Genomic DNA, 12,701 nt, shown 5'->3' on the forward strand with positions numbered 1-12,701 from the left:
ACAACGTTTACTTTCAACAAGACGGCGTTACGTGCCACACAAGCAACGAAACCATTGATCTTTTACGATTGAATATCAAAATAACACCTCTTATTGGAAAACCCTGTATTAGGATTAACTTACTGAGAGGGTATTTCACTATCCTATTGAAAGCTTACCCATAGAATAACGTATACATATTAATAAATAAACCAACAAATAGGTAGAAAACTTTGTAACTTATCCAATATATAGCCACTATTCATAGGTTCGAGAGGTGAATGGTAAATAAATAAATCATAAATAAGTAAATCTAAAATATACATTATCCTATAGATAAGCTATGCAAAAGATGCATTGTAATATCAACAACTTTCACATAAAGTAACGGTGCCTCTACAATTGAGCTATTGAGATTTGACTGTAGGGTGCCGTAGTTCCACTGATTCAACAACAGTTGGGGGGAACATGTAGGCCAGATTAGTGAAGAAAAGAGTGTAAAAGAGTCTACTCCTGTGGGTAAGGTTTAGGTTAGGTCAGGTTAGTCACCTATAGTCCTGAGTATTCTTCTTCTCCAGTGGCAGGGTGTAGCCGGCCAACGAGTGGTCGAAGGTGCTGTGCACGCCGTACACCTGCTCGTTCTTCCGGAACATGTCGTTTGCGTCCCAGCCGTTGGCACGGTGGTCGAGGGCGAGGTCAGGGCGCGGCGCCTCTAGGGCCTCGCAGCCTGGCGAGTCGGAGCCGTTCAGGGCGGGCCCGTCCAGCCCGTCCCACGGCTGCAGGCGGCGCTCTTCGCCATACCCGCCGCTGCGACCTGCATACACCACAGATTCATGTCATTAGGATTCAAAAGGAAAGATGACAATACATACAATATACTTGCTGCAACACGGCCTAATCTAGCGTTACAAGCAGGGATAACAAATATGTAACAAAAAATATAATAAAATAATGAAAATGTTTATGTAAATATGTAGGTATAGATTTAGCAAATTATCATAGAAACATATATTCTATGAAACTGTTAAAACATTACAACATTTTCAACAAGTGAAATGTCAATGTAGATTTAGGTGAATTTTCACCAATATTAAAATTTGTTTATGAAATTTGAAAAATTCAACTTTTGATGACAGTAAGGGAGATTTCAAAAGTGAACAATTAAATAGCAAATTTAATGATAATAATGAAGAGTTAATCCACGAGATGGGATGGGGTTGTGCACCACTGGTATAATACAAAAATATCAATATTTGGCTAATTTATATAGCGCCGTTTTCGTGAGAAATCACCTCAAGGGCGCTATAGATAAAACAGATTTTTTTTTAATACACCTGATTCTGACACCAAACTTTGGTAAAAAATACAAATCCATCCGTCGTTCAACAATCTATTTTTTTTTCATTTATTGTGGATAGAAATCATTTTTAAAAACTTATCAAGTCTGAGCGACAATTTTTGTAGGATTATTAAAATGTTTTTTTCTCTTCAAAAAATATACTGGACCACAATGTAGTAAATTAGAATTTTGTAGCATTATCTCACAAATGCTATTTGCTATATAGTCGATGTATATCGATGTGTATCCAAGAAATACCCACCAATATAACAGATGAGGAAAATGTATTTAATTAATTTTAAATGTTCGTAAATTGTTTAATTTGTAAGCTTAAATACCGTTAACCACTGTGCATATTATATAGTGTTTTAAGTGAAAAAAATAAGTCGATAGTCCAGTAGGTAGAACACTTGACTTGCAGTCGGACGAATCAAGTTCGATATTGACGGTAGGTACTGACTTATTCCCTTCTTTAACAAGAGTTATTTATGCTTAGGACGGATTGTTTCACAGAATTTGAACAATTCATCAAATTTAAAAGTTGATTTTAAGATTCTGTGAAGGTTCAAGTTCTGTTGTTATTTCAGTTTTGTGAAACAACAGGCCAATAATGATATAATAACAGAACTTGAATAAAACCTTCACAGAACTTGAAAATCATCATTGAAATTTGATGAACTGTTCAATTACCCATCCATAGGAAGGGTTGTTTCAGAGAATTACAATTCTTCAAAATTCAAAGTTAATTTTCAAGTTCGGCGAAAGATTTTTTCAAGTTCTATTATTATTTCAGTTCTTTCAAGCAACTAACCTATAATGATATAATAACAGAACTTGAATAGGACTTTCACCGAACCCGAAAATGAATGTTTAAATTTGATGAATTGTTCAAATTCTCCGAAACAACCCGTCCTTGGTGTATTATAAATCAATCAAGTTGATTTTTTGAAAAATTATAAGAGTAACCAAGACTCTTCATGGGATGTAGCGCAGATGACGTATGTACAATGTTTGACTTACCATTATATTTAGAAATGGCCGCGTCAGTCTGGAACGTGTCCCTCGTTGCATATTCCAGATCAGAATCTTTGGCCTTTATTGAGACCACATCCTCGGGCTTGAATATCATCTTGTCGGCAACGGTATCCAAGGCCATGACGTCGTCCCTATCCACCCTGTGCGCTACCTCTAAAACAACCTGAGATAGAAATACAACGTCAGTTACTGTTGCTACAAAACCATGGCATGATCATTGGGCAAGTTTACCCCGAGGTCATGAGATTAAATTCTATGGTTTCGATGATAAAGATAACATATGGGAACATAAAAATAAATGCACTTAAAAATAGAATTTTCAAACCATCCACCAATCTGAAGTTTACGCATCTCTTACATTAGAATGAATGATACAGACACGCAGTGGAGGCTGTGACTTTTGAGTGTACCAGAGTGCTAATATTACAAAAAATGGCATTATTGATATTGTTCCAGCTGAAAATGATTATTAATTTTTTTTCGGAATTTCGATTTTTTCTGTGAATATTGTCAGGAATTCCGTGCGGCGCACGACCAAACTGAAATTTCCTGAAAATATCCATACAAAAGAAGAACATATGAAGCACTTGTCGGCAGCATCCTGGAATACAGCTCCATTATTTGGGCCCCTTCTGAACTAAACCATATCTTAGAAATAGAAAAAGTACAAAAAGGGTTTATGCGTTACCTGTATATGAGGGAATATACATACTATCCATTCCTGTATCCATCCTTGTTCTTAACAGGAATGCTCGATTTCAATACATTAGAAGCCTGCAGAAAAATATTTTTAGGCAAACACTTTTTTAAGTTAATCTCTGGTACAATGGTACAATACACAATCCGCCTATGTTGAAAGAGGTTAACTTTTATGTCCCTAACAATTATACTCGAGGGAGATCCCATGCACTCCTATATGCTCTGAAAGCGAGGACTTCTGCCTATCAGAACGCGCCAATAAACAGAGCGACTCAACTGCTTAACGATTCTGCATTAGCCATCGACATTTTCAATGTCACCTACAGACAATTCAGTAACTATCTTTTAACATATGTCACAAAATAGTAAAACTGCCTCTGGAAACTTTTTAATTTGTAATCTTCTCCATGATATATTGGTGTATAACCGTTTTATGGAGAACATGAAAAAATAAATAAATAATAAATAAACAAAAAATTGAATTATCGAAAAAAAAAAAATCGTTAATCAAATTGGGTAGCTATAAGTCTAGTTATGCGCATCACTACAGTGTTGCCACTGGAGAGAAAGTGTGGCGAGTTTTAAAAGAAGGCAAATATAGGGAATAATCATGCACAAAACCTAAATAAAAAGGGGGAAAGAGCAAGCTCTCTCGTAATGGATTCCAGGCATTGAAGGAAACAATATGAATATCATTAGTAGGTAAAATTCTCTTATTATCAGTTAGTTCGGTTGATTTTATCACATTGACTCTCTAGCATTGGAAAATTAGCATAGCACAGAATATAATATCAAAAAATGATTAACATTTTCTGCGCCCTTTTAGGGAATTGTTACTTCAAAAATCCCTCGTAATCTCATTGAATCAGACAGTCAAAGTGATTAATAAGATAAGACAAGTGCCACACACAAATTCATAGCTCACCATTATTTCAAAATAATTATCATGTGGACTTTCATCAAAATTATTTGTCATCCATTCATAAACTTGCTATCAGCTGTTCAATTGTAAAAACTCATGTTGTGTTATCTGAACAACTAACACTATCAGAAACACTGGGCAAAATATTGTGCTGTGCTGTGGACAATTGCAAAATGAAACCAAACATGGAGGTGGAAAATAAATTATTTCACTTTAAACCTTGGATTATCTTAAAAAATTGTGATAAATAAATAACTAGCCAATCATCACACCGTTTTCTCGCAGAGGTAGGCAGAGAGGATGAACGGCCAAACAACTCGGTCTTGGCACACGCTTCTTGCCTCATTCACATTCATACATCGTCTCATTTTGTTATTTAGACTCTTGACATGGCCAGACTCGAGTATTTGTTCACATTTAAATTTCACATTTGCGTCACGCTCCTTTCTTCTTTCATTCACTCTACGTGCGCAAACCATCCCCGTCCCTTTCTTAATCTTACTCATTACGTTTACTTCAGCCTTGCATTATTTGCGAATCTCCACATTTCTCACACAATCATAAATGGTTTCACCATACATATGCCTCAGGGATCTAATTTCATCCTTTCATCGGGGGTAGGTGCCAGCACTCTATTGTGAACTGCTTCGAGTCTCAGAAAATTTTTTGTTAGCGCCAACCATGTTCCTTAACCCTCGATTAACTACTCATACAACTGGGACACAATCTTAACAGACCTCCACACTAGTACTTCAAATTCGAAATCTACGATAAATCAAAGATTAAAGTTATAAATTGCCCAATAATTGTCAATTTGACGCAAGGAGTTTGTACCAAACAGAGTATAGTCATTCCACTCCGTTGACCCCTACGGAGAGATGGGGTGAAGATTAGTCAGGCAGTTATTATTAAATAGCTACCGGTTCAAAATGAAAACACAAACATTATTTCGGTAAAAAAACAAAATCTATCGTGGATTCTCTATTTACTTATCGTTCTAATCAAAATTATATGCAGGAGACACTATCAAATTATATGCAGGAGACTATCAAATTATATGCAGGAGACTATCAAATTATTGCTCTGCATACAGTATACTATCTCACTATCTCTGGCAAAACTGAATACACTTAAAGCCAACCTTTGATCTGTGTCACAGTAAGTTGAACCAACAATTATTAGTCACATAAGTATTATTGTCAGCATTGCATTATTTTAATGTAAATACTTACTCTAAAATAATACAAAATATTATCATTAGCAGTGAAAGGTAAACCCACAAAAATAATAACTGCTATAATTAATATAGACTGAATATTATGAATGGTAGTACTGACATGTATACATACGTCAGTACTTTTGATTGTGTGCTAGAATTATGCTATTTTTCCTGGTTATTCAAATCATTGAACTGGGGAACTATTATATGCGTGTTATGTATGTGTTTATGTATGTATGTGACAGTCATCAGTCTGTCTGTTTGTGCTTACCTGAAACTGGGGAGAGAAGGTCCTGAAGATGCCTTCCCAGATGCTGCCGGACTGTGCGTGCACCTGCACAGTGTCACCCACGTGACAGGCAATGGAGTGCATTAAGGTGTTGGTGCTTACCTGAAACTGGGGAGAGAAGGTCCTGAAGATGCCTTCCCAGATGCTGCCGGACTGTGTGTGCACCTGCACAGTGTCACCCACGTGACAGGCAATGGAGTGCATTAAGGTGTTGGTGCTTACCTGAAACTGGGGAGAGAAGGTCCTGAAGATGCCTTCCCAGATGCTGCCGGACTGTGTGTGCACCTGCACAGTGTCACCCACGTGACAGGCAATGGAGTGCATTAAGGTGTTGGTGCTTACCTGAAACTGGGGAGAGAAGGTCCTGAAGATGCCTTCCCAGATGCTGCCGGACTGTGTGTGCACCTGCACAGTGTCACCCACGTGACAGGCTATGGCGTGCATGAAGGGGGCGTTCTTGTACACACCCTCGGCCGCCACTGAATGCACACGCGGTGACCTGGACATAACAATCAACACAATACACTGTTAATGAGATTTATAATACGGGAGAAGACGAAAGGAGATCTTGAGACCAGTGATGCCATCTTGGTATCTACATTTCTGCTAAAATCTACAGTAAAGAAAAGAATTTCCCCCAGAATATTTTCTAGAGCAGACCAGGTATCCTGGGAGGGGAAGAGGTGGCTCAATAAATTCTGAGATACAAAACCAAGATTCTGGGAAAAGGAGGGGAGGTTTCCTTCCCTGAGTTCACCAAGGGGAATCTTGCCTAGAGAGCTTTCCAAAATGATGTAACTAAGGATTCTTTATTAATTCTGGCGGGAACTTTGTTCTTATCCTCAATAATTATTACTTCCGGAATTACTGTGATCCTGTAAATCCTGTTAAGACAGAAAATTCTCCTGTTTCGAGGGCACTCCAATCTGTTAGATATGACAGGAAATCCGTCAAGATGGCAACATTGATCCTGACAAACAACAATAATGAACGATGAACAAGTGGGTGACCCAAGGCAGAAGAGGTGGGATGACTGCATATAGCAGAACAGTTAGCACTGGAGGCCAAGGGCGAGGAACTAAAGTCTGTGGAAAGCGTCTATAAGGAGGCCAAATCCCAACTGCCCGGACCCAGTTGGACCACGATATCCCCAATTTGGGGAATGTTGTGTGGCTGAAAGAAGCGGGGAGGAGGAAGGAGATGGGAATCAGATCTGGTTACTAAAACATAACTAAATCTATTTCAAGGAAACTTTCCATTCTGAATGATGGACTCTCAAAAAGCATCTTCCAATCACTTCTTCCGTGGTTGAGTGTTTATGATCTTTGGCTACGAATCAGGATAACTTTTGTGTTATTTCACAATTTATTAATTTTAAATTATATACAGTACATTTTCAGCTTAGTTATACTTTCAGTATCGCCCTGGTGAAAGACCACCATACAGAATCGAAACGTAGCTTGAAATGGCTTTAGCAATGATTGAAGACCAGATCTGAATAGTCTCACTGGCTCCAGACGGTTGGAAGCAGCTGGGACCCCAATCACCACTCTGCCACGGAGGAACCTCGACGACAACGATATTCATCAGCGGAAAGGTATTTGGAGTTTTGAGGAGGTCTCGTGGATTACTGAAGGTTACAAGATATTAAGACAAAACGGTCTCCAGTATAATTCTGCTCTGAATAAAAGGGACGTAAACTTGTATATCCAGTGAGTCAAAAGTAAAAAATTTTAACAAAATTGATTCATCAGCAACTATTTGTTTTTAAAATGTTCAGTTATTGCCACAATTACTACATCAATGAAAACCTTCATAAATATTTAGGTTACCCAGAAAAACGTATGTTCTAATTCTAACCTTACAAGAGTTTGTTATAAATTCACAAACAGCAGCACTTTCTAATTGACCCACTGAACCACAAATGTTATTCTCGTTAGTGTTGTCAGTATTATTACAAATAATGTGTGAATTTAATGAATTTGCAAAATAACAATATAGTTAATCGGTTGTAGCCAGATACAACAATTCCACAAATGCTTCCAATGTTCCCATTTTACCATAACAGTTAATAGATGAAAATGGATAGAATTGATTCCATCTACAAACTTCAAATCAAGCGTTTAACACTGTGTGTGTGTGTGTACGCATACATTCATTTGTGTATTTCCTAACTTAACCTCTCAGACAAACACTTTTATTTACTTTGTGTTCCTTTGCGAACTGTCAAAACGTGAAAATTTTTGTGTTATTCACGAGTTTTGTTAAAAGCTTCATAACTCACGTTTTGGGAAACGTAGCCTCATTCTAAAAAATGTTTTGGAAAGATTATGAAATTCACTATCGTATTGTTTTGTTATACGTAAATATTTGCGTTTCTAAATATACATTTTCTGAAAACGTCAAAAATATGTAAAAATCGCTAACCATTATTTCAAAGCTGTGAAAAATGTACTTTTTTCTGAGTATCATAAAGAAATAACACTTTATATATTGAAGAAATATAATTAAAAACTATTAGTCACCTCAAAATATTAACCGTCCAAACTAAAATGTTTTTAATAAATTATTTAGAAACGCAATAAATTATGAACGAACAAGATGGCAGATCCAATCGACTTAGATAATGCACCTCTACATTCCATAGATATTCTTGAATACAGACGCGTAGCGTTATTCATTATCGATACTCTGTTTTTTAAATCATGGCAATCCGTATACTAGTGATGGAAATAAATCGATTTTTGTAAAATCTCGCGCGTTTACGTGAAAAGACGTTCTAATGTCTTGACCGCTATTATCATATTTACGTCTTTTGACGTTCTAATGTTCTGAGTGGTTAAGACTTAAAAAAAATAGCCTAATTTGGAACTCACTTCCACAATCCTTAGACATGCTGCATTTTATTATATTTAACTAGCTGACGTGTAACCGGTGTTGCTGGGGGGTCATCCTTAGTGGATAGGCAGATAAACCATCGCGGACTTTTCTGTAGGTCTTTTTAAGATCTATAATTCCGTAGTACATCATTATATTGATGTATCTCATAAGGTTTAGCCAGCGTTAGCAATGTAAGCGCCCGAAAATATTATTTATGATTTCATTACAAAACATCAACTTTTTATAAATAAAATATACATGTATTATATAAATAAACCTTTAGGAAGAAATTCTCTTAATGATAATGAAAACCCTATGCAAATTCCATATGTAGTTTAGAAGAAGTAAGAGCACAAACAGACAAATGCGGATAGCGACTTTGTTTTGTACCATTTAGAGATTTGTGTATTTCAAACCATTCCATAGGAGAATGTAAACAAACAAGTGTTAAGCTGAATGCTGGACTATAAATCAATAATCGACTGTTGTTTATAGGTATTTGGTTTTGAATATAATAATCCTTAAAGGTTGCATTGTACAAAGGCCTTCTAGAATGCAACAAGCTCTGAGAGAACTCAACCAAGTCTCAATATGTAGGATAATAGGCTAACTTTAAAAATGAACATTTGTTTACGAAGGAGATTGGGGAGCCACCACAGCCAGGAGTACTTCTGTGGCGGACCTGTGCGGGGGTAGTTGGAGGAGTCCGTTCCAGGAACCGACTTACGAAAGGAACCAAGGCGTTTACAATACCTAACACAGCGCCCTTGAGGATTTGATAGACTGTTTGGCTAGGGCCGACCCCGCCGGTACAGGATGCGCCTGTCCACCAGCTGCGTGGCGTGCCAGATCAAGAGAGGCTGCTTTGGGGAGACCCTTTGACCTCTACGACTGGTCTCTCGACCCTCGCACCGCAGTGGTAGGGATATATACATATGTCGGTTACTCCTGGACACTGATCCCCAGATTCCGACCCAACCCTCATACCTTCCCAGAACTTCCGGTCCTTCTTTTCCTTAAAAAAAAAACCTCCACACACAATCCCAAAATATGACAGAGGCCCCGAGGGAAATTATTTTCCTCATGGCCGTGGGGTTAATGTAAAAAAATATATATATTTGCATAAACAACTGTATTCTATTTCTAACAAGAAAGTATTCTATTCCAGAATAGAAGATACTCAGTAAAAGCCCCGGTGAGAGTTCATCATTCAGAATCGAAACTTTGGTTGAAATGGTTTTAGCAATCTGAATAGTCACGAACCTAACCTAACCTTCAGCCTTCTCACCCCTACTTCTTTCTGTCTCGCAACATTCCCCAAATTGGGTGTACCTGGTCCAGCTGGCACCAGTCAGTTGAGACCAGAGGCGGTTCCTTGGTACGTGCATTTGTGCATTGCACTGCTTGTCTTCAATCTCCACATAACAAATTACAACGACATCTGTGCCCCAGTGATCGATGTAAGAAATTCGTAATTCCCGTCAGGTCATTATTTGAGCTATCTTCTAGTAAAAAAATCCCGCGCAAGAGCAAGCGGTCGTGCATACCCCGATATGCACAGAACCAACTTTTACTATACTACTAAAACAGCATCGGGCGGTATCGAAACAGCCCGAAGTAGCCGAAACGGTGACATGAGCAAGACAGATTACACTCTTAACGTCAAATTACGTGTTAGAGCAGTGCAGATACATAACCCATTCCGTGCATTATCGAATGCTTTGACGGCGAGTGAATTTTGCATCACTTTGATCATGTGTAATCCAATGCGTTTGGAATGGATTCGCTTAAAAATACTAATGTTCAATGTTGCAACAACATTAACACATTGGAACTTGTTCGCGGTGAAATCAAACAGTTTCGCTATATTTTCAACAATGAATTGAGTGTCCTTTATTTTCGAGATAATTTTGCATTATTTAATCAGTTATTTTACAAATATAACTTAGAAGATAGAATGAATTGCAGTAGGTGTTCCCATTCATTAATTTGCTCCACCTAAATTACAGACTAGGTACATTTTAAAAGTGAAATGCACTGCTGGTAATTACAGTCACGGGCCGCGTCTGGTTGAGACTCGAATAAAGACACATAAAAAAAACTTAAAATTGAATATTTATTTTTAAAGGAGATTATCGAGCCTGCATGTAACAGTGAGAAGAACACACCTGATGACGCACATACAATAATGAAGATGTTAAGAGATCTGTGTTATAATTTACAATCCAGAAGATGCATGAAATAAATGTTTCCAGATAGAACACTGATTTTATTCTGTAAATAAGGTGTATTAGTACTTTTCTTATTCAAATTGTATATTTTATTTCAAAATATGGAATGTATTGCATTGCACTACCCCTGCACACATTCTGAAATAAATTGTTATTCTTATTATTATTATTAAATCTGTAAATGTGTGCCTTCATATTGATGGAGATGATCAGGATTAGTCTTGCATTGTCATAAATTAAATAATGTTTCGAAGTCCACCATTTTAAGACTGAATGTTTATTCAGTCAACATTTTACTGTGACTGATCTCTGGATGCTGATTCTTCTAAACACATTTATGTATTTTGATGAAACGAATTTACAAATTTGCATTATGTTTTCATAAATAACCAATTTGAGAATCTCCACATGTAATACTTACATTTATGAAAAGTGATGAGTGGAAATCTATGATCAAAAAAGAGGTTAAGACATTGACCAAATTGCATGCCAGGGAGAAATTACTGTTATGTTTCAAATACACATAATTTATTTTTGATTATAACTCTTAATTGGATGATAATTAACCACTTTCTAAATATTTCACACAAAACGCACAATGTTATGTCGAGAGGGAATTACATCATACGGTATTGTTATTTTCTTAGTATTCACAAATTTCGCCTGCCATTTTAATATTTCAGTTTTCAATGTGTCACAACCGTATAAAAACTGAGAATTTTGAAGAGAAGGAACGGTGTATGCTGAGCTAAAATCAATGAAAACTACACTGAGACACAAGATAATACAAGCAAAACATTGATATTTAAGTGAAATGTACTAATGTCTGTGTTTTTAACTTTTCGGACAGGTCCCTTGCAACGCAGCGCGAAGGAATGCACGCGAGTACTGTGATTAGAAGTTACCCTGTCCGCCTTATCATGCCGTGTTTGGTTTAGATACTCCCAGAGACAACAATAAAGTGCCGTGAAAATACGAACACGGGTACTTCATTTTCAATTAGAAAGTTGAAGACAGAATTCCTAGAATTCCTCATCCGCATGTGCGACAGTCGATGGTCATAAATAAATATCTCAGCACCATGACAGTCGTCGGGTCGTGGCCCTCCTAATCCCAGACAATAAAGAAACGGGGATGTCGTCGCGTGGTAATCAGCCATTGTTGAAGGATTACGGGGAATCAGAGGGACGGGCAGGACATAATCCAACCCTGATGGGGTTGTTCCTTGTTATTTTCAGAACGCACAAAGGGTTGTAGCATGTATGAAAGGTTAGGTCATGGACACTTACCTCGGGGGCACCGCTCGGTTTTTGCGTTTGTTATTCATGTCGGCCTCGCCTGGTTGGCCGGGGCCTGGTGGAAAGGCTCCTTCTCGTTTACGCGTGGGGACCGGAATTTTGAATGATTACTTGAGCACTTTCCTCGCAACACTGTTCTTTCAACTTTCGCGGATGCACAAAAATGCACTTGAATTAAAATTAAACACCAATGCTTCAGCACCGTTGCCTGTCAACATCGACAATGTCTTCATTTAAGCCTGCGACTACAAAGTAAATTACTTTTGTGTATAAAAATCACAATTTAAATAAATTCTCGGGGTTGAAAGCCCGAAGTCGTTGGCAGGCGAACTTCACTGCTCAAGTTCTGCAGTGAGCGAGGATTACAAGATGGCGGGTGACGTATTCACTCACTTCACTCTTCTTTACTTCAATTTATGGCCACTATTTTCATTCAATATTTACAATATTACATCAAACGAATCGCGTTCAAATTAAATTTAAAAAATAGATAAAAAATATTGAGGCACGAGAGCATTTTTGTAAAAATTTATAATGCCTTGAAATTGCAGAAAAGTACTATTTCTGTGTAAAATATTTCAAATATGGCGAAAAAGGCAGTGACCTTTGCGGGCCTATGACTGGCCGTATAAATGCACCCCGACGGTTTCCCGCGCGCGGCCAAATCAATGAATCTCGGTACTTCCACTTGGAACTTGAAACAGAATACTATAGACGAAAATGTGAGAAGCTGTGGCGCTAGTTCGCAATGTTCGCATTGTAAAACAGAGACATTCCTCGTGGAATGATTGAGAACTACAAACATTTTAT

General features: G+C 37.6%; 1 protein-coding gene across 1 annotated transcript in view; it reads right to left on the bottom strand.

Annotated features, from left to right (window-relative positions):
* LOC149413233 (uncharacterized) overlaps positions 1 to 12,454 on the bottom strand; it is a 48,082-nt gene extending 35,628 nt beyond the window's left edge. Inside the window, exons 1-4 of the mRNA XM_089645444.1 lie at positions 11,883 to 12,454; positions 5,465 to 5,981; positions 2,339 to 2,516; positions 529 to 793 (exon numbers count right to left, since the gene is read on the bottom strand). Of these exons, the coding sequence (XP_089501570.1) occupies positions 529 to 793; positions 2,339 to 2,516; positions 5,465 to 5,981; positions 11,883 to 11,920 (998 nt within the window). The 5' untranslated portion in view covers positions 11,921 to 12,454. The remainder of the gene's footprint in view (positions 1 to 528; positions 794 to 2,338; positions 2,517 to 5,464; positions 5,982 to 11,882) is intronic.
* Between the last annotated feature and the right edge of the window lie 247 nt (positions 12,455 to 12,701).

This window comes from Hesperophylax consimilis, chromosome 22 (genome assembly GCF_061612785.1).
Source record: "Hesperophylax consimilis isolate HC1 chromosome 22, BYU_Hcon_1.0, whole genome shotgun sequence".
Lineage (NCBI taxonomy): Eukaryota > Metazoa > Arthropoda > Insecta > Trichoptera > Limnephilidae > Hesperophylax > Hesperophylax consimilis.